Genomic DNA, 18508 nt, shown 5'->3' with positions numbered 1-18508 from the left:
GTCCTCACCCACCCAGCCCCCTCCCTGTTCCCATTCCAGCACTACACAGCCGTCATTTCACCGCCACACCCAGTCTTTTAATTTCTTTTTATTTTTCTCCTTTCTGCTACTTCCCCCTCCCCCCTCTGCACCTTCTCTCCTGCCCTCCATCTAAACTGCAACACTTCACTGTCCACCACTCCCACCATACTATCCCTCCCCCTCCCCGCCCCGGCCTCCTCCTTACCCCCACCCAGTTGCCACTCCCATCATGCACTGGTGCTGCTGCTCGCAGTGTGGTTTCAGTTCTCTGAGATTGCAAACATGTGTGCTAGTTGCATTTGCATGAGTGTGTGTGTGCGCGCATGTGTGTATGTGTGTTTACTGCTGACAAAGGCCTTAATGGCCAAAAGCTATAATTGTGTGAATCTTTTTGTTGTGCCTATCACGACTCAGTATCTCTACTATATCTTGAGTGGCAACTTTCCTTCTCTGGTATTGTTACGTTCTATCCTGGATTTTCCATTGTTTGATTTTTGCCTGACGGCTTTTCTTCAATCCTAACCCTGTGCTGCTTTCCTTTGTAACAACTTTCTTTTGCATTGCTATACTATGTCCATCCTTCTTTCTTTTCTTTTCTGTGTTTCTCTTGTTGCCTTACAAACCACACTGTATGCTCTACTTATGAGCCACACTGTATCAACCATCTTAGCCACATGCAACAGACAGCCTCAAGACCACGCTGATTGTTGGTGCACCACCTTATGTCCCATATTACTCCCGCCAATATAATTAAGCCTTCAAACCGATCACGCTCCCTGTGTCAGTTCCCGTATTTTTGCATGTTATCCCCTGCACTTTTCCAGTGCCATACGATCTTACATCTCTAACTACGAACCCCTCCCCACCCCCCACACTTTCTCCGTTCTATCCCTGTTCGCACCCACTAAATCCACCTCATCCAGTCACATCTGCCGTCCCCCTTCTTTACGTTTATCCGCCCTCAAAGCTGCTACCCATAGTAATATACATATATTTATTAATCGTTAGTTATTTTCTACTTTGACCCTTGTGACTTCTCACCAATTTTAGTGAGTTTTCGCCTTCCACTATCGTTGTCTTCCTTAGATTTCATCTTATTTCCCCCCCCCCGTGCATCCATTTCGTCCTTTTCGTACTTTTCACACGTATTTGGGTGTATTTTTTGGATGTAATTCTACTTTCTTACGTAATTTTTTGCATTTTTTGCTCCTTCCACTGCGTCAATACAGAAAAGTTTCCTTATACTTAGTCAGATCCCAGTCCCACATACTGTTCCTGTGTTGTTGCTTGGCTCATGAAATGACCCCTAATGGCCTTACCATCGAATTACCCATCTCTGGTTGCCATGCCTCCTTCCACAATGACCTCCGCCTGTTCAGGTTCTGCCAATCCTTAGCCCTCACCAAAATAGTCCTGCAAACCCATATCAACCAAGCCCAATCCTCCTTGCAGTACCTTCTCTCCATCCACAAAATTCTCCTGCTATGTAATCCCAAATTCCTGGAACCCATAACACACATTGAAACTCTTGCCCTGCAGGAACTTGAGCAACATACACAATGCCACCTCAAAAAGCTCTCCATCCTGCTCACTTCCTACTCCCACCTTGGTGTACCACTGTCCACCACTTCTACAACAACCTCCAAACCTCCCCCATGCCCACTCACAGCTGACAAACCCTATCTTGCTGACCTACTACACTTACCCCACCCTCCAAAACTCCCTCCCACCAACACACAGAACCCAAAACCTAAACAGACCCACAAGACCATTATGAACCTTTCCTCTAGAAACCTTAGCCCCACAGAAATATCAGTCCTTTCCAAAGGCCTCACTTTTTGCCCCACTCCCAAATTCAACAATGTAGGACTAGTTAAAGACCTTCTCTCCTTCTCCGGGTCCCTACAGTGAAAACACTTTTTCGCCTGACCATTCAGACTCAACCAGATACCAATATTGAACCTTGCCTAACTCAGTTCATCCCTCCCTCCCACTGTGATCCACCCCCACTGCCTCCAAACCACCCCCTGTTAACTTTCCAGAATTTCTTAACCTCGAACCTTGCCTCACCATCATTCCCCGAATCCCTCGACATGCAAACTAACCTTACATCTGCAGAAAGAACCGCAGTCCACCATCTAAAAACTGATCTCAACCTTATAATCCTACCTGCAGACATAGGCTCCACCAGTGTCGCTTTGATCCTTGAGGATTACATGGCAGAAGGACTCCGTCAGCTGTCAGATACTTCCACCTACAAACCATGCCACAGTGATCCCATTCCAGTAATCCAGCAGGATCTCCAGTCACTACTCAAATCCTTAGGCCCATCCCAGAACCTCTCCCCAGAGTCCGTCTCTCTTCTTACCCCTACCACTCCCTGCACTCTCACCTTCTACATGCTCCCTAAAGTCCATAAACCCCACCACCCAGGATGCCCCATTGTGGCCGGTTACTGTGCCCCCACTGAAAGAATCTCTGCTCTCTTAGACCAACACCTTCAATCTATTAGCCGGAACCTATCCTTCTATATAAAAGATACCAACCATTTCCTTGACCGACTCTCCACAGTTCCTGTCACTAATGCAGCTCACAATCTCCACAATATGGTGAGTGGCAACTTTCCTTCTCTGGTATTGTAACATTAGGTTTTAAAATACTTGTCACATGGTACCTTGATCTTAGTTTCACCTACACATGTTGGCCTCCCCCGTAAAACTTACCTAGCAGCAAGATCTTTCTTTCTCTACTCATCTTAGTGTCAGACCTCTAGTAAATTCTTATTGATGATCTGCTGCACCCTAGTTTCTTCTACAGCTAATGAGGCTCCTCTCTTTCAACAGGCAGAATGCTGTATCTGTCCTTTAGCACCATAGTAACAAAACTACACAAACTATTCCCCATTTTCCATCTCTTGTTACATTTTCCCACGTCCCACTTTCTTTTTCACCCCCTCAAAGAGCAAAGAGTTTTTGCCTTTACAAATGTCTGCTTGTGTCTGTGTATATGCGGATGGATATGCGTGTGTGTGCGCGAGTGTATACCTGTCCTTTTTTCCCCCTAAGGTAAGTCTTTCTGCTCCCGGGATTGGAATGACTCCTTACCCTCTCCCTTAAAACCCAAATCCTTTTGTCTTTCCCTCTCCTTCCCTCTTTCCTGACGAGGCAACCGTTGGTTGCGAAAGCTAGAATTTTGTGTGTATGTTTGTGTGTCTATCGACCTGCCAGCACTTTTGTTTGGTAAGTCTCATCATCTTTCTTTTTAGATATATTTTTCCCACGTGGAATGTTTCCCTCTATATATATATATATATATATAAAAACAGAAGAATTATATTGATTTACACATCATCTTTTTGTCTATTGCGTCACATAGATTTTGTATTTTGGTGGAAATGTCATCAATAAGCTCCCATGGAACAGAGAAAAAAATTGGGAACCAATAAAACAGAAAATTATGAACATTCCACATCAGACATTTCTTCTTGAGACTGCTTCTCTAGACTACAGAATTGACAATTCCTGTTAACAGCTATCAATGCAAGACAAGCAGCCACTCCTTAATATAGCCAATGACTCAACCCAGTAAATTTACAAGAGATATATACAGCACGCTCCTTGGAAACAATGCAAACCAACTTAAGCCCATATTCCAAAGCAAAGTCCAGTCTATTCTGTATTAAAATTCCACTTATGACAAATAGAGGTCAAAATAGTAGTCAAAATAGTAGTACGTAAGCCAAACTGGTCACATGATCCACAGATCTTAGATCTTATGAGAAGTGAATCAGACCAGCATTTGGCTGCTTTATATGCAATATTCTGATGTGATCTTGTCAGAGGGTGTTTCTGATGACAACTATCGTCTGACTAGTGGCATCACTGCAGTTGTCAGTAACGTTATGCCAGCTATGCAATTTCCATAATGACTGACCCTTTCCTGACCACCAACAGAGAAAAACATAGGTGTTGCGTGGTCCTGAGGACCCACCACTGTGAGTGGCATCAGATTGCTGTCTGTGGGTGCTGTTACAGAAGGCCTGGGCACAACAAGTTTTGTTGGAAGTTGTACGAGTCACCCTACAACCAGAGGGTTTATGGGAGCGGAGAACCAGATGACTGCTGACCAGAATGACGGAGATGAAATTGATTTTTGTGGCACGACCAAACTATGTGGGTGGAGCCCATGGAAAACATCACAGACCTACATGATAGACCTGCAGGACCAGGTTGAGTGGCATCTGAATTCACAAGGCCCCACTGGGGCTGGCCACCCAGAAGGAAAAGGCCTCAGTGATGACATGCACTGGTGGAGGGCACAACATAACTGAGTGGGTGCAGTGAGAAAGGCTGTTAAGGAGCTCTGATGCAGCCTTCAATCAGGAGACCCTGTAAGTTGCTAGAAAACCATACAGGCATTCGGTGCAGTGTCCTTGTGGATGGCAACTGAAAAGTCGACTTTTGTTCAAGTCCACTGGCTAAGAGATTGCACAGTAAATCTGTCACACACAGTAGCTTAAAGAACACATGCACAGGTTGTATTTTAGTCATTTTGCTGTTTCATGGATTGTAAATTCAAAAAGCATGTGAAGAGACTATTCCAGAAACATTGCCCATGTTGGGTCAGCTACCACCAGAAAAATTACTGGATGAGTGACTTGGTTGTGAGTAAAACTGTAAACATTAATAGCAAGGACACGTGATGGGGCGATAGGCCTAAAGATTTGTCTTGGCTGCCTGCAACTGCAGCGACCGTGAACAAAAGTAAGTAGACTAGTTTAACAACACACAAGAACCAGTATCCAAAAGTAAACTTGCAGGGTGTTTGCTTATAAAATCATCTAAGTTCATTTGTTGGGTTGCATCATGAGAATTCAGCACTTCTGCAGATATATCACCCACTTGGTACCCTTTCATAGGTTGGATGTACCTGCACTGAACTGATATGACATACCTCCTGCAAGTGTCCCTTTCTGCCACACCTGTGGCAATGTTGTGCACCAATGGGGGCAGCCGTTGCATGCTTGGCTAATGAAGCAATTTTACAACTGGGCACCAGCACTGTCAATCATTAGTTCTGTTATGGAAAAAAAGGTCCACATTAACAGTATCTAAGCCAAACTGGTTATACCACACAACTGACTCATATCAGCCCTTGGCTGGCTTAGATGCTGGATTCTGGCATGGCCTTGTCAAGTAATGTTACACCACCTACTCTTGTTTCCATAGTGATATTGTGCTGCTCCACTACAATGAGAAAGCAACAGAATTTTTCAAACTGGGGTATCTGCTAAATTTACTGTTGCAGTCAATTCAGCTTGAATAAGAAAAAAATAGCTTATAGCAGTTCAATTATGGTTAATTCTTAATGTAGTTTCTAACAACTGGTTCTCTTTGTTAATGTATTAATGGAACCATTATGAATTCATGAAAATTGTCGTTCATTATGAGAACTATGGAACATGGAAGATGAATCAATAATGGAGTTGGAAATTCAATATGGTTCTGTACCTTCCTTTAACAGTACTCCTACTAACGGGGCTTTTTCAATGCACCTCTGAAGCCAATACAAGTCTTCACCATGTCACTATTTCTGCTGTACTGTTTCAAACACTGCAGAAACATCCCCACAATGAGGAGTGTGTCATAAATACAACATAAGGTGGCTTTCTGAAGTGTGAATATGAAGATAATTAAAAATTTATTTCAATACCTGGAGGCTTTGGCAGGCATATTAGATTTCAAATACAAGTTAAGTGCAGTTTCATAGTCTCCTTCTCTTTCTTTAATTTCTCCTGCTTTGTCTTCCTGTTTTGATTCCAATAACCATTTCATATACTTGTTACGTAATTCTTCAGACTTAGGATGACTCTTCATTTCTGCTAGTTCAAGAGCTGTAAAAAAAAAAATCAATCCAGCACACACTATCATACAATATAGCTAACAGAAACACACAAAAATACTTAATGACTAAAACAAATCTCAAAAGCAAAATCTACAGGTGGCAAACTAGTACAACAATTATGAAAAGTCTTCTAATTAACTAACTTTTAATACTCTATATCTACATAAACACTATGCAAACCGCTGTGAAGTGCATTGCAGAGGTACTTTTCATGCACTCCGTATTATGGTTTCTTCCAGCTCCATTCACACATAGGGCACGAGAATAATAACTGCTTAAATTCCTCTGTGCACACAGTAATTTGTGTAATCTTTTCTTTGCTATCACTATGTGAATGATATGTAAGAGGCAGCTGTATATTACCAGCTTCTTAACTTAAAACTGGTTCTTGATAAACTATGTAAGCAGGTTTTCACAAGATATTCGGCACCTGTCTTCAAGTATCTTAGGCTCACTCTCCCATGAGTCAAACAATTCTGTAATTACCATTCATTTTCACCCTATTTGCATATGCTCAATATTCCCTTATAGACCTATTTGGTGTTTTGCAATTATTCTTCCTTTGTAAACTTATTACATTTTCTCAAACAACGGAAACTCCAGGTTGGAATAACAACAGTATGAGGAATAGGATAGATTGCTACTCACTGTAAAGATGACTCACTGAGTTGCAGACAGGCACAATGAAAATAATGTTATACATGCAGCTATCAGCCAAAGCCTTCCTCAGCAAAGAATACAAACACACAATAAAACACACCTCATGCACACTCAGATGCCACAACCGGCAGCTACGACTGGAATGTGACAATCATGTGAACAGCAATTTGGAGTGGGCTGGAGAAAAGGAAGGGATGGCACGGTATGGGTAGGGAGAGAGAAGAGGCAGAGCATGCAGGGACCAGAGACAGCCGCCAGGGGTCAAAAGCAGATTACACCACCCTGTGGCACAACATGCTGTGGAACATAACATGCTCAATTTCAATGGCTGCTTCACTTACTGGGCCAGCTGGAACCTTCCCTCGACCACCAGCATTTCTGAGCTGTGCAGATGGGACTTATTCATGCAATACATAATATCTACAAAATATAAAAACGCAGTATATGAAGCAGGTAAAAAGGAATACAGACATCTCAAAAATGAGATCGACAGGAAGTGCGAAATGGCTAAGCAGGGATGGCTAAAGGACAAATGTAACGATGTAGAGGCCTATATCACTAGGGGTAAGATAGATACTGCCTACAGGAAAAATTAAAGAGACCTTTGGAGAAAAGAGAACCACTTGTATAAATATCAAGAGTTCAGATGGAAACCAAGTTCTAAGCAAAGAAGGGAAAGCAGAAAGGTGGAAGGAGTACATATAGGGCCTATACAAAGACGATGTACTGGAGGGAAATATTATGGAAATGGAAGAGGATGTAGATGGAGATGAAATGGGAGATATGATACTGCTTGATGAGTTGTTTGACAGAGCACTGAAAGATCTAAGTCAGAACAAGGCCCCAGGAGTAGACAACATTCCATTAAAACTACTGATAGCCTTGGGAGAGCCAGCCCTGACAAAACTCTACCATCTGGTGAGCAAGATGTATGAGACAGCTGAAATACCCTCAGACTTCAAGAAGAATATAATAATTCCAATCCCAAAGAAAGCAGGGGCTGACAGGTGTGAAAATTACCGAACTACACTCCTGGAAATTGAAATAAGAACACCGTGAATTCATTGTCCCAGGAAGGGGAAACTTTATTGACACATTCCTGGGGTCAGATACATCACATGATCACACTGACAGAACCACAGGCACATAGACACAGGCAACAGAGCATGCACAATGTCGGCACTAGTACAGTGTATATCCACCTTTTGCAGCAATGCAGGCTGCTATTCTCCCATGGAGACGATCGTAGAGATGCTGGATGTAGTCCTGTGGAACGGCTTGCCATGCCATTTCCACCTGGCACCTCAGTTGGACCAGCGTTCGTGCTGGACGTGCAGACCGCGTGAGACGACGCTTCATCCAGTCCCAAACATGCTCAATGGGGGACAGATCCGGAGATCTTGCTGGCCAGGGTAGTTGACTTACACCTTCTAGAGCACGTTGGGTGGCACAGGATACATGCGGACGTGCATTGTCCTGTTGGAACAGCAAGTTCCCTTGCCGGTCTAGGAATGGTAGAACGATGGGTTCGATGACGGTTTGGATGTACCGTGCACTATTCAGTGTCCCCTCGACGATCACCAGTGGTGTACGGCCTGTGTAGGAGATCGCTCCCCACACCATGATGCCGGGTGTTGGCCCTGTGTGCCTCGGTCGTATGCAGTCCTGATTGTGGCGCTCACCTGCACGGCGCCAAACACGCTTACGACCATCATTGGCACCAAGGCAGAAGCGACTCTCATCGCTGAAGACGACACGTCTCCATTCGTCCCTCCATTCACGCCTGTCGCGACACCACTGGAGGCGGGCTGCACGATGTTGGGGCGTGAGCGGAAGACGGCCTAACGGTGTGCGGGACCGTAGCCCAGCTTCATGGAGACGGTTGCGAATGGTCCTCGCCGATACCCCAGGAGCAACAGTGTCCCTAATTTGCTGGGAAGTGGCGGTGCAGTCCCCTACGGCACTGCGTAGGATCCTACGGTCTTGGCGTGCATCCGTGCGTCGCTGCGGTCCGGTCCCAGGTCGACGGGCACCTGCACCTTCCGCCGACCACTGGCGACAACATCGATGTACTGTGGAGACCTCACGCCCCACGTGTTGAGCAATTCGGCAGTACATCCACCCAGCCTCCCGCATGCCCACTATACGCCCTCGCTCAAAGTCCATCAACTGCACATACGGTTCACGTCCGCGCTGTCGCGGCATGCTACCAGTGTTAAAGACTGCGATGGAGCTCCGTATGCCAAGGCAAACTGGCTGACACTGACGGCGGCGGTGCACAAATGCTGCGCAGCTAGCGCCATTCGACGGCCAACACCGCGGTTCCTGGTGTGTCCGCTGTGCCGTGCGTGTGATCATTGCTTGTACAGCCCTCTCGCAGTGTCCGGAGCAAGTATGGTGGGTCTGACACACTGGTGTCAATGTGTTCTTTTTTCCATTTCCAGGAGTGTATAAGTTTAATAAGTCACAGCTGCCACATCTAACATTAATTCTTTACAGATGAATGGACAAACTGGTAAAGCCGACCTTGGGGAAGATCAGTTTGTATTCCGTAGAAATGTTGGAACATGTGAGGCAATACTGACCCTGCAACTTATCTTAGAAGATAGATTAAGGAAAGGCAAACCTACGTTTACAGCATTTGTAGAGTTAGAGAAAGCTTTTGATAATATTGACTGGAGTACTCTCTTTCAAATTCTGAAGGTGGCAGAGGTCAAATACAGGGAACAATAGGCTATTTACAATTTGTACAGAAACCGGATGGTGGCTATATCAGTCAAGGGGCACGAAAGGGAAGCAGTGGTTGGGAAGGAAGTCATACAGGGTTGCAGCCTATCAATCTGTGTTTTGAGCAAGCAGTAAAGGAAACAAAAGAAAAATTTGGGGTAGGAATTAAAATCCATGGAGAAGAAATCAAAACTTTGAGGTTTGCCAATGACACTGTAATTCTGTCAGAGACAGCAAAGGACCTAGAACAACAGCTGAAAGGAATGGACAGTGTCTTGAAAGGAGGATATAAGATGAACACCAACAAAAGCAAAACGAGGATAATACAATGTTGTCGAATTGAATCAAGTGATGGTGAGGCAATTAGATTAGGAAATGAGACACTTAAAGTAGTAGATGAGTTTTGCTATTTGGAGAGCAAAATAACTGATGATGGTCAAAGTAGAGAGGATATAAAACGTGGACTGGCAATGGCAAGGAATGCGATTCTGAAGAAGAGAAATTTGTTAACATCAAGAATGGATTTAAGTGTCAGGAAGTCGTTTCTGAAAGTATTTGTATGGGGTGTAGCCATGTATAGAAGTAAAACATGGACAATAAATAGTTTAGACAAGAAGAGAATAGTAGCTTTCGAAATGTGATGCTACAGAAGAATGCTGAAGATTAGATGGGTATATCATGTAACTAATGAGAAGTTACTGAATAGAATTGGGGAGAAGAGGAATTTGTGGCACAACTTGATTAGAAGAAGGGATCAGTTGGTAATACATGTTCTGAGACATCAAGGGATCACCAATTTAGTATCGGAGGGTAGCATGGAGGATAAAAATCGTAGAGGAAGACCAAGAGATGAATACACTACTCAAATTCAGAAGGATATAGGTTGCGGTAGGTACATTTGGATGAAGAAGCTTGCACAGGACAGGGTAGCAAGGAGAGCTGCATCAAACCAGTCTCTGGACTGAAGACCACAACAACAACAACATTCTCTGCTCACAATATTATCCTAGCATCAACCTACTGCCCCCACACCCTCCACCAAACAGTTTCCGCCCCTCATCCTATCACCTGCTTCCCTCTCACATTCCTTCATCCTCTTTGTGTGCCATCCTCTGCAAACTTATCTGTCCGTCCTTTTCCTTCCCTGCTCCCCGCCTTTTACACTCCCTTTCTTTTCTGCACCTCTCCTGCTTTTCTTCTCCTCTCTTCCTTTTCCTTTCCTCTCCTCTCCTTTTCCACTATCTTACCTTTTCGCTCTGTCCCCCACCCCCATCAACCTCCTGATGCTGTGCCTGGCAGTCTCTAGTCCCTGTCACACAGCATACCAGACAGTGGTTTTCTCTCCCCCCCACCCATACCCTATCATCCCCCCCCCCCCAACTCCAGATTGCAGTTCATGTGACAGTTGCATTCTAGTCAGATCTGCAGGTGGTGGCGAGTGAGTGGGAATGACGTGTGCTTGCTTTTGTGAGTAAATGTGTTTTCTTTGCTGAGGAAGGTTTTGGTCAATAGCTGCATGTTTAAGAGTCTTATCATTGTGCCTGCCTGCAAATCAACGGGTCATCTTTACGGTAGGTGACATATCCTATTCCTTGTATTGTTATTACATTTTCCCATTATTCTACCAATGGACTGAGGCCCATCATCTGCTTTATATACAATATGCCTATGAGAGCATTCTATTTCATAAAGCTACAGATTCTTACATCCAGGTATTTGTACAAGTGCATTCCCTGAATGAAATATCTGTTATTTCTTTATTACTTTAATCCACCAAATAGAAACAAAAATGTGTATAAAGTTAATTTCTTCAGCTTGTAATAAATTGTGAGAACAATTGAGTTCATCCTGTCTGTCCATGACATTCAGAGGACAGTAAATAATGGTGCCCTGGTTGATTTTGTGTTATTTGATTTTCAAAACACTTTCAGTACAGTTCCACATTGTCACTTAGTTATGAAAATATGAGCTTAAGGTGTACTGAACCAGCTTTTTGAGTGTATTCAGAACTTCCTAGCAGAAAGAAATTGGCACATTGTTCTTGATGGAGTGAAACTCTCACATATAGAAGCAACTTCAGAAATACCCCAAATGACTGTTATTGGGCCACTACTATCAAAATACATATAAATGTCTTATGGATAATGTTAGAAATTTTGCAAAGTTTGCTTCGGATGTTGCTGTTGTATAGGAGAAAGTTGCAAATAGCAGAAAGTGTAACAAAATGCATTGTTCAATAACACTGTTGATGATCAATCACTGAAAACAGTGATATGATAGAAGTTACATTAAACTGGAATTGCTTCATAAAATTAATTGTAGGAGAAGTAGATGCTAGATTGAGATTCTTGGGAAGAATGCTAAGGAACTGTAACTCATTCACAAAAGAAATGACTTACAAACACTCATTCGAACAATTCTTCAGTGTCTCTCATCTGGAATCCTTACCAGCTATGATTAACAGAGGAGATAGAGAATATCCAAGAAAGAGCAACAAGTTTCATCACATTCATTTAGTAAGTGTTAAAGCATTATGGAGATGACATCTTGGATTGTCGGGTGTTCTGCTGGATATCAGGGTCGTTCTTGCATGATATTTCAGTAACACAGCTCGTAACCTTCATCAGGTGTGACCTGAGACTGCTCCTCGAGTGGACCTGGTCCAGTATTTATGTCTGTGGCCTTCCCCCTCAACCGGCAGTTGCAGTCGTTCCCTCTGCGGTCCGTGCCCACTCGCTGCAGCCTGCTGGAGCGCTGCCATTCTGTTTTCCATCTGTTGAGGTTCTGAGCGTTCCCTTTGTGGTCCGCGCCCACCAGACCTGCTCCTGGGTGTTCCATCTTAAGACTGGTGCGTTTGGAGTTCTGTCTGGGTTGCCAGGCGTTCATCCTGCGGTCCTTTCCCACTCACTGCGATCTTCTGGAGCATTGCCATTCTGTTTTTGGTCCGCTGCAGTTCAGGGTGTTCCCTCTGCGGTCTGCGCCCATCAGACCCGCTCCCGGACGTTCCATCTTTGGAGACCCTGGCACTCTGCCTGGGGATCATTTTCTATACCCCACACCTTCAGCTCCTCTATTCATGGAGTGCTGCCACTGTCCCTGTTGCTCCTTCAAAAAATTCCAGAGTAGAATCCGAGGCCCTGATTAGCTAGTACTTCACGTCGCAGTTCATGAGACTGTCAGTTACTTTTATTTCTATCGATTCACTTATAACAGTGCCCCAAAGTCTGGGTGCCTGTGCTAGAAACTTGGTTTCATCATAATTCATGGCACAATCTAGTTCTAAACAGTGTTTAGCAATGGCTGATTTCATCACCTGTCTTAATCAGGTGTTCCTTTGATGTTACTTGCACCTGATATGCACTGGTTCTTGTTGTCTGGCCAATGTAGGACATGCCACACTGACAAGGTATATTGTAAATGCCTGGTTTCCGTAGCCCCTGGTTGTCTTTAACATTTCCCACTAGTTCCCTGATCTTGCTGGAGGGATAGAAAACACACTTGATGTTGTGTTTACGGAGGATCCTACTGATTCTGGCAGAAATAGAACCAGCATAGGTAGGTACGTCACCTTTTTGCTTCATCTTGCTCTGTTTCTGGAAGCTATGGTGTAGTGACTGGTTGGAGTGCAATCTCAATTTGTTTGGTACTATATCCAATGGATATACTACCAAACAAATTGAGATGACACTCCAATGGATATACTACCAAAGAAATTGAGAGGGGACTCCAACCAGTCACTACACCACATTTAATTCAGCTTTTAACCGCAGGTGCATCTGGCAGCACAGTCGTTGCCTACAGCACATGCGCGGATGGCCTTTCTGCAGCTGCTAGCAGGGGGCACTAGAAGCACCGCTTTGCTCCCGGTCTGATAAATTTTGATGCTCCCGTGTGATTATCATCAGTTGTGCGTTGCAGCAGTGACAGCAGCAACTACCACCACCTGAAGATGTCGAGCAATTGCATCAATAAAATATTTTGCGATTTAAAAAATACAATCCGGTGGCAAACCTGAAAAGTGTATTTGCAACAGATCTGTTGGAAAAGCCTGAAAAGCCACATCTGGGGAGGAGATGGCCAACACCATACGAGAGTTTGACAAATTACGTAATAAGAGAGGTAGACTGCTATGCACTATGGCGTTTTTATTGAGATTCCGCGACAAGCACACTGACCCAAAGTTTGCTAAATTTAAACGTCATATTGGCTCTGCAGCCGCTGTTAGAATTAAACAACAGGTGAGTGCAGCTCTAGTGAGAGAGAGAGAGTACGTTATAAAAGACAGGAACTGAACATGGTCTCCACGAAATTACTATCAGTGCATCTCAAGACCTTTTCAAAACTCTCAGCTGTATACTGGGATGGGATAGATAGTGCCACCTGAGTGCTAGCTGACTGGTCAAAACAACAAGGTAAGGTATGCCAAATGTCAAAGTATACTCATCTTTAGGCCCAGTCACAAGAAGGGAATACACCAGGTCGACACATTATGTTTAATCTCATGGACAGAATCCTGGATGATGCAGCTGTTGCACTGTTGCAGTGTTTGAGAAAGGTTTGAACTATGCACCAACACAACAGACACCTCCAATCTGAGATGTCCTATTTGGCATACAACAGGCAATTCTGAAACTTCTCAGTGACATAGCAGAAGAGATTAGGAGGGACACCTGCCGAATTTTAACACAAGCCCCACCAATAAAGTTTAACATCAGCTGAGCAGCAAGGAAGGTTCTGCAAAACTTGAGAGTGGACAAAGACCTCATCATTTTACCTGCCAACTAGGGGAACACCACCATCTTCTCTCAAGAGTTGAATACAACAGCAAGATGAAGGCACTGCTCAATGATCCTGCCTGTCAGATGCTAAGAGAGAATCTGACTGGCAAGATCAAGAGAAAAACATTATATCTTCTCAAAAAGACTTATATTTCCTCTAACGTGATTAAGAGCCTACACCAACAGGCTGCAGTTACCCCAACACTGTACGGCCTATCCAAGATACGTAAGGATGGGTCTCTTCCCAGTAGTGAGCAACATTGGAACTCCTACCTATTTGCTGGCCAAACATTTTAATACACTGTTGTGATCTCCCATAGGCAAGTGTGATCATCATATCTGGGATTCAGGGGACTTCATACAACGCCTGAAGACACGTAACCTACAACCACTGGATCTTTTGGTTAGCTTTGATATTGTATCTTTATTTACGAAAGTACCTCTACAGGGCTTGTTACATCTTATCAGCAGCCAGTCTGAGAAAGACATTGTGGCATTAAACATGTACTTACCTCAACTTATTTCTTATTCAATGACCAGTATTTTGCACAAGCAAACGGTGTTGCCATAGGAAGTCCTCTGTCTCCCAAGGTAGCCAACTATTTTATGGAAGACTTCCAAGGAAAAAGCACTGCAGCTGCAAGTCTCAAACCATCCTGCTTCTAGCAGTAGGTACATGATACATTTGTGGTCTGGTCCCAAAGAATAGAGACATTACCTGTGTTTCTCCAGCACCTGAACTCTCTCCATCCCAATATACAGTTCACAATGGAAGTGGTTGCCTTTCCTGAATGTCATACTTAGAAGAAAAGCCAATGGTACACTAGGACATAGTGTCTGTCGCAAATCAACTCATACAGAGTTTTATTTGCAGGCCACAAGTTGTCATCACTCTGCGCAATGCCAAAGTGTGGTCTCAGATGCCGACAGTCTACCTGGTGAGCTACAGCTAAGAATGGTATTCCGACAGAATGGCTATTCCAACAGACATATTCGCCAAGCATTCTGTTCTAAGCAAATTCAAAGCTGGGATGTAAATGAAGATGCAGAGACACCCACTGCAATGGTATTCTTGCCCTGTTTTGGCAGCATGCCTTCATGAATAGAAAGAATCCTTAAAAGGCACGACATCATGTGTGTTTTTCAGCCACCAGCAAAAGAGAGGAGTTGTGTTTGGTCAAAGATTACATTGATCTTAGGAAATACAGTGTGTACAAGATCCCAAGCCAATGTGCAAAATCTTATATTGGGCGGACATGCAGAACTATGCAAGAACGTTGTGTCGAACATCATCGTCACACAGGCCTGGGGCAACCTGATAAATCAGTGGTAGCAGAGCATTGCTTCAACATAGGCATCATATGTTTCACAAAAAGACTGGAATTATATCCCCAACATAATTTTCCTGGGACTATGTTGTTAAGGAGGCCATACATATCCATATGGCGGACAATCTTGTCAACAGGGATGCAGTTTTTCAATTAGAGCATCCTGGAATCCAGCACTGGCTGCCATTAAATCAAAACAGGGAAAATGAGAACTTCTGATTCATGATGCAATGCAACACGCTGCTGAGATTTAATTCAGCTTTTAACCGATTTAATTCGGCTTTTAACCACAGGAACATCCGGCAGCACAGTCATTGCCCACAGCACATGTGCAGAAGGCCTTTCTATGGCTCCCAGCAGGAGGCACTAGGAGACCTGCTTTCCTCCAACTAACTGCAAGCATCTTCCCATGCATGCATACTGCCTGCTCTGGACCTGGTAAATTTCGACACCACAGCAGGATTATCATCAGACACACCTTGCAGCAACTACCACCACCTGAAAATGTTGAGCAGTTGCATCGATGAAATATTGTGCGATTTACACAATACGATCTGGCAGCGAACAAAAAGTCTATTTGCACGGACACAAACTCATTACAAAACATGTTCAATTTCAAGCTAGCACCAGGCTCATTTAAAAATTCACTTCAGTCAACATTTTTAAGCTTTCTTTAAAATCTTCAGTAGTTTTGTCATTAATCAGTCTAACTGTTACCTTGTAACATCGAAAATAATCGATTTTTGACAGTATAAAGTAATTGTATAGATAAAAAATCTACTCAGCAAGCGACAGCAGGAGAACACACATATGGAAAAGATCTTAGGTATGTAAGCTTTCAGAGCCAGTGGCTCCTTCTGGTAGAAGGGTTGAAGGGTAAGGAACAGGGGTGAAGGAAAAGGACTGGAGAGATTTAGGAAAAGGGACAGAGTTTGGGAAAGTCACCCAGAACCCATGGTTAAGTGAGACTTACCAGACGGAATGAGAAGAAAAGGCTGATGGTTGGGGACTCCACCAGATGATATTTGAAAACCTGAGACTTAAGGTGGAAGACAAGGTAATGTGCAAGACAGAGATTACTGCTAAAATGTCATATATGAGTGAAAAGCTATGCACATTGTATGTAGTAAGAGGTGGGACGGGGACGGAGAAACATAAGATGGGTCAGAAAATGAAAGATATAGAAACTAACATGGAGTGAAGGAAGGAGTGGTTACTGTGAAGAAATGCTGAGATGGAAGAAATTAATGATGAATGCCAGGTAGGTGACGAGAACCAAGGAATGTTGTAGCACTAGTTCCCACTTATGGAGTACTAAGAAACTGGTATGGGGGGGGGGGGGGGGGGGGGGGGGGGGGGAAGAATCCGGATGACCGGATGAAGTATGTTGTGAAACAGGCACCAAGGTCATGACTGTCATGTCGTACAGCAACAGGAAATTGTGTGTTGCTGGTATACACACTCTGCCTATGCCCATTCATCCTAATTTATAATCTGATGGTAGTGATGCCAATGTAAAAGGCCGAACAACGTTTACATAACAGCAGGCATATGACACGTGTAGCTTCACAGGTGGCTCTCCCTTTGATAGTATATGTTTTGCCTGTTATGGGGCTGATAAACGTGTTGGTAGAAGGGTGCACAGAGCAAGTCTTGCAGTGGGAGCCGTCACAGGAGTAGAAGTCATAGAGTAGGGAGATGGGTGCAGAGGGATGACAAGGATATTGCAGAGATTCAGAGGGTCAAAAACAAATTCCGGATGTGGTGGACAAAATCTCAATAGAATGGGTCTCATTTCAGGGCATGATTTAAGACCATGACTTCCTAAAATCATTCCCTGAAATGAGATCCATTTTGTTTGAGATTTTGCTCACCACACCTAGAATAGCTCTTTGTCGCCCTCCCGGTTTCCACAATATCCTTGTCAGACCCTATGTTCCCACCGCATCCGCATCCTACCCTACGGCTCCAACCCATTTGACTGTCCCCTCTCCAAGACTTGCCCTACACAAACTCCAGCTAACACCTATACCAGGGAACACCTATACCAGCCCTGTAACAGCAAAACATATACTATCAAAGAGAGAGACACCTGTGAAGCTACACGTGTCATATGCCTGCTGTTATATAAACATTGTTCGGCCTTTTACATTGGCATGACTACCATCAGATTATAAGTTAGGATGAATGGGCGTTGGCAGAGTGTATATACCAGCAACACACAATTTCCTGTTGCAGAGCATGCTGTACAACATGACAGTCGTGACCTTGGTGCCTGTTTCACGGCATGCGCCATCAGGCTCCTTCCCCCAGACACCAGTTTCTCAGAAGTCCGCAGATGGGAACTAGTGCTACAACATGTCCTTGGTTCTTGCCAACCAACTAGCCTTAATTTACATTAATTTCTTCCATCTCAGAATTTCTTCACAGTAACTACTCCTTTCTCCACTCCATTTTAATTTCTACATCTTTCATTTTCTGGCCTGCCTATCTTTTGCCGTCCCCCTACCACCTCTATTACATAAACTGCACTTAGCTTTTGACTCTTATTAACTCATTCATGACGTTTTACAGCAATCTCTGTCTTGAAGAATATCCTGTCTTCCATCTTAAGCTCTCTGATTTTCAAATCTCATCTGGTGCAGTCCCTAACAATCTGGTTTTTCTTCTCATTCTCGGGTGAGACTCCCCTGACCCGGGGTTATAGGTCACTTTTCCGAACTCTTTCCCTTTTCCTAAATCTCTCCAGTACATTTCCTTCACTCCTCTTCCTTTCCCTTCAACCCTTTTGATGGAAGAAGGAGCCACTGGCTACGAAAGCTTCTATTCCTAAAAGCTTTTTTGTTTATAAGTGTGTACTCCTGCTGCTGCATGGTGCGTAGATTTCCTACTTTAGACCTTACTAAAGCATTTGACTGAGTGAACCATGAGCTACTACTAAGCAAACTGGAAACTTACAATATAAATACCACATCCATACAACTACCGATCACTTATCTAACCAATCGTAAGCAGTGTACAAAGCTGAGTTATGAAATTAATGGCCAGATCAAACATTTCCAATCCAGCTATGAAACAGTAAAACAAGGT

At 43.8% G+C, this 18508-nt stretch overlaps 1 protein-coding gene across 1 annotated transcript in view; it reads right to left on the bottom strand.

Moving 5' to 3' along the window:
* Positions 1–18508, bottom strand: part of LOC126176767 (intraflagellar transport protein 172 homolog) — a 387842-nt gene that overhangs the window by 159133 nt on the left and 210201 nt on the right. Inside the window, exon 16 of the mRNA XM_049923936.1 lies at positions 5734–5914. Within this exon, the coding sequence (XP_049779893.1) occupies positions 5734–5914 (181 nt within the window). The remainder of the gene's footprint in view (positions 1–5733; positions 5915–18508) is intronic.

The sequence above is a fragment of the Schistocerca cancellata genome, chromosome 3 (assembly GCF_023864275.1).
Source record: "Schistocerca cancellata isolate TAMUIC-IGC-003103 chromosome 3, iqSchCanc2.1, whole genome shotgun sequence".
Taxonomy (NCBI): domain Eukaryota; kingdom Metazoa; phylum Arthropoda; class Insecta; order Orthoptera; family Acrididae; genus Schistocerca; species Schistocerca cancellata.
This window is presented reverse-complemented; position numbering and strand designations above follow the sequence as displayed.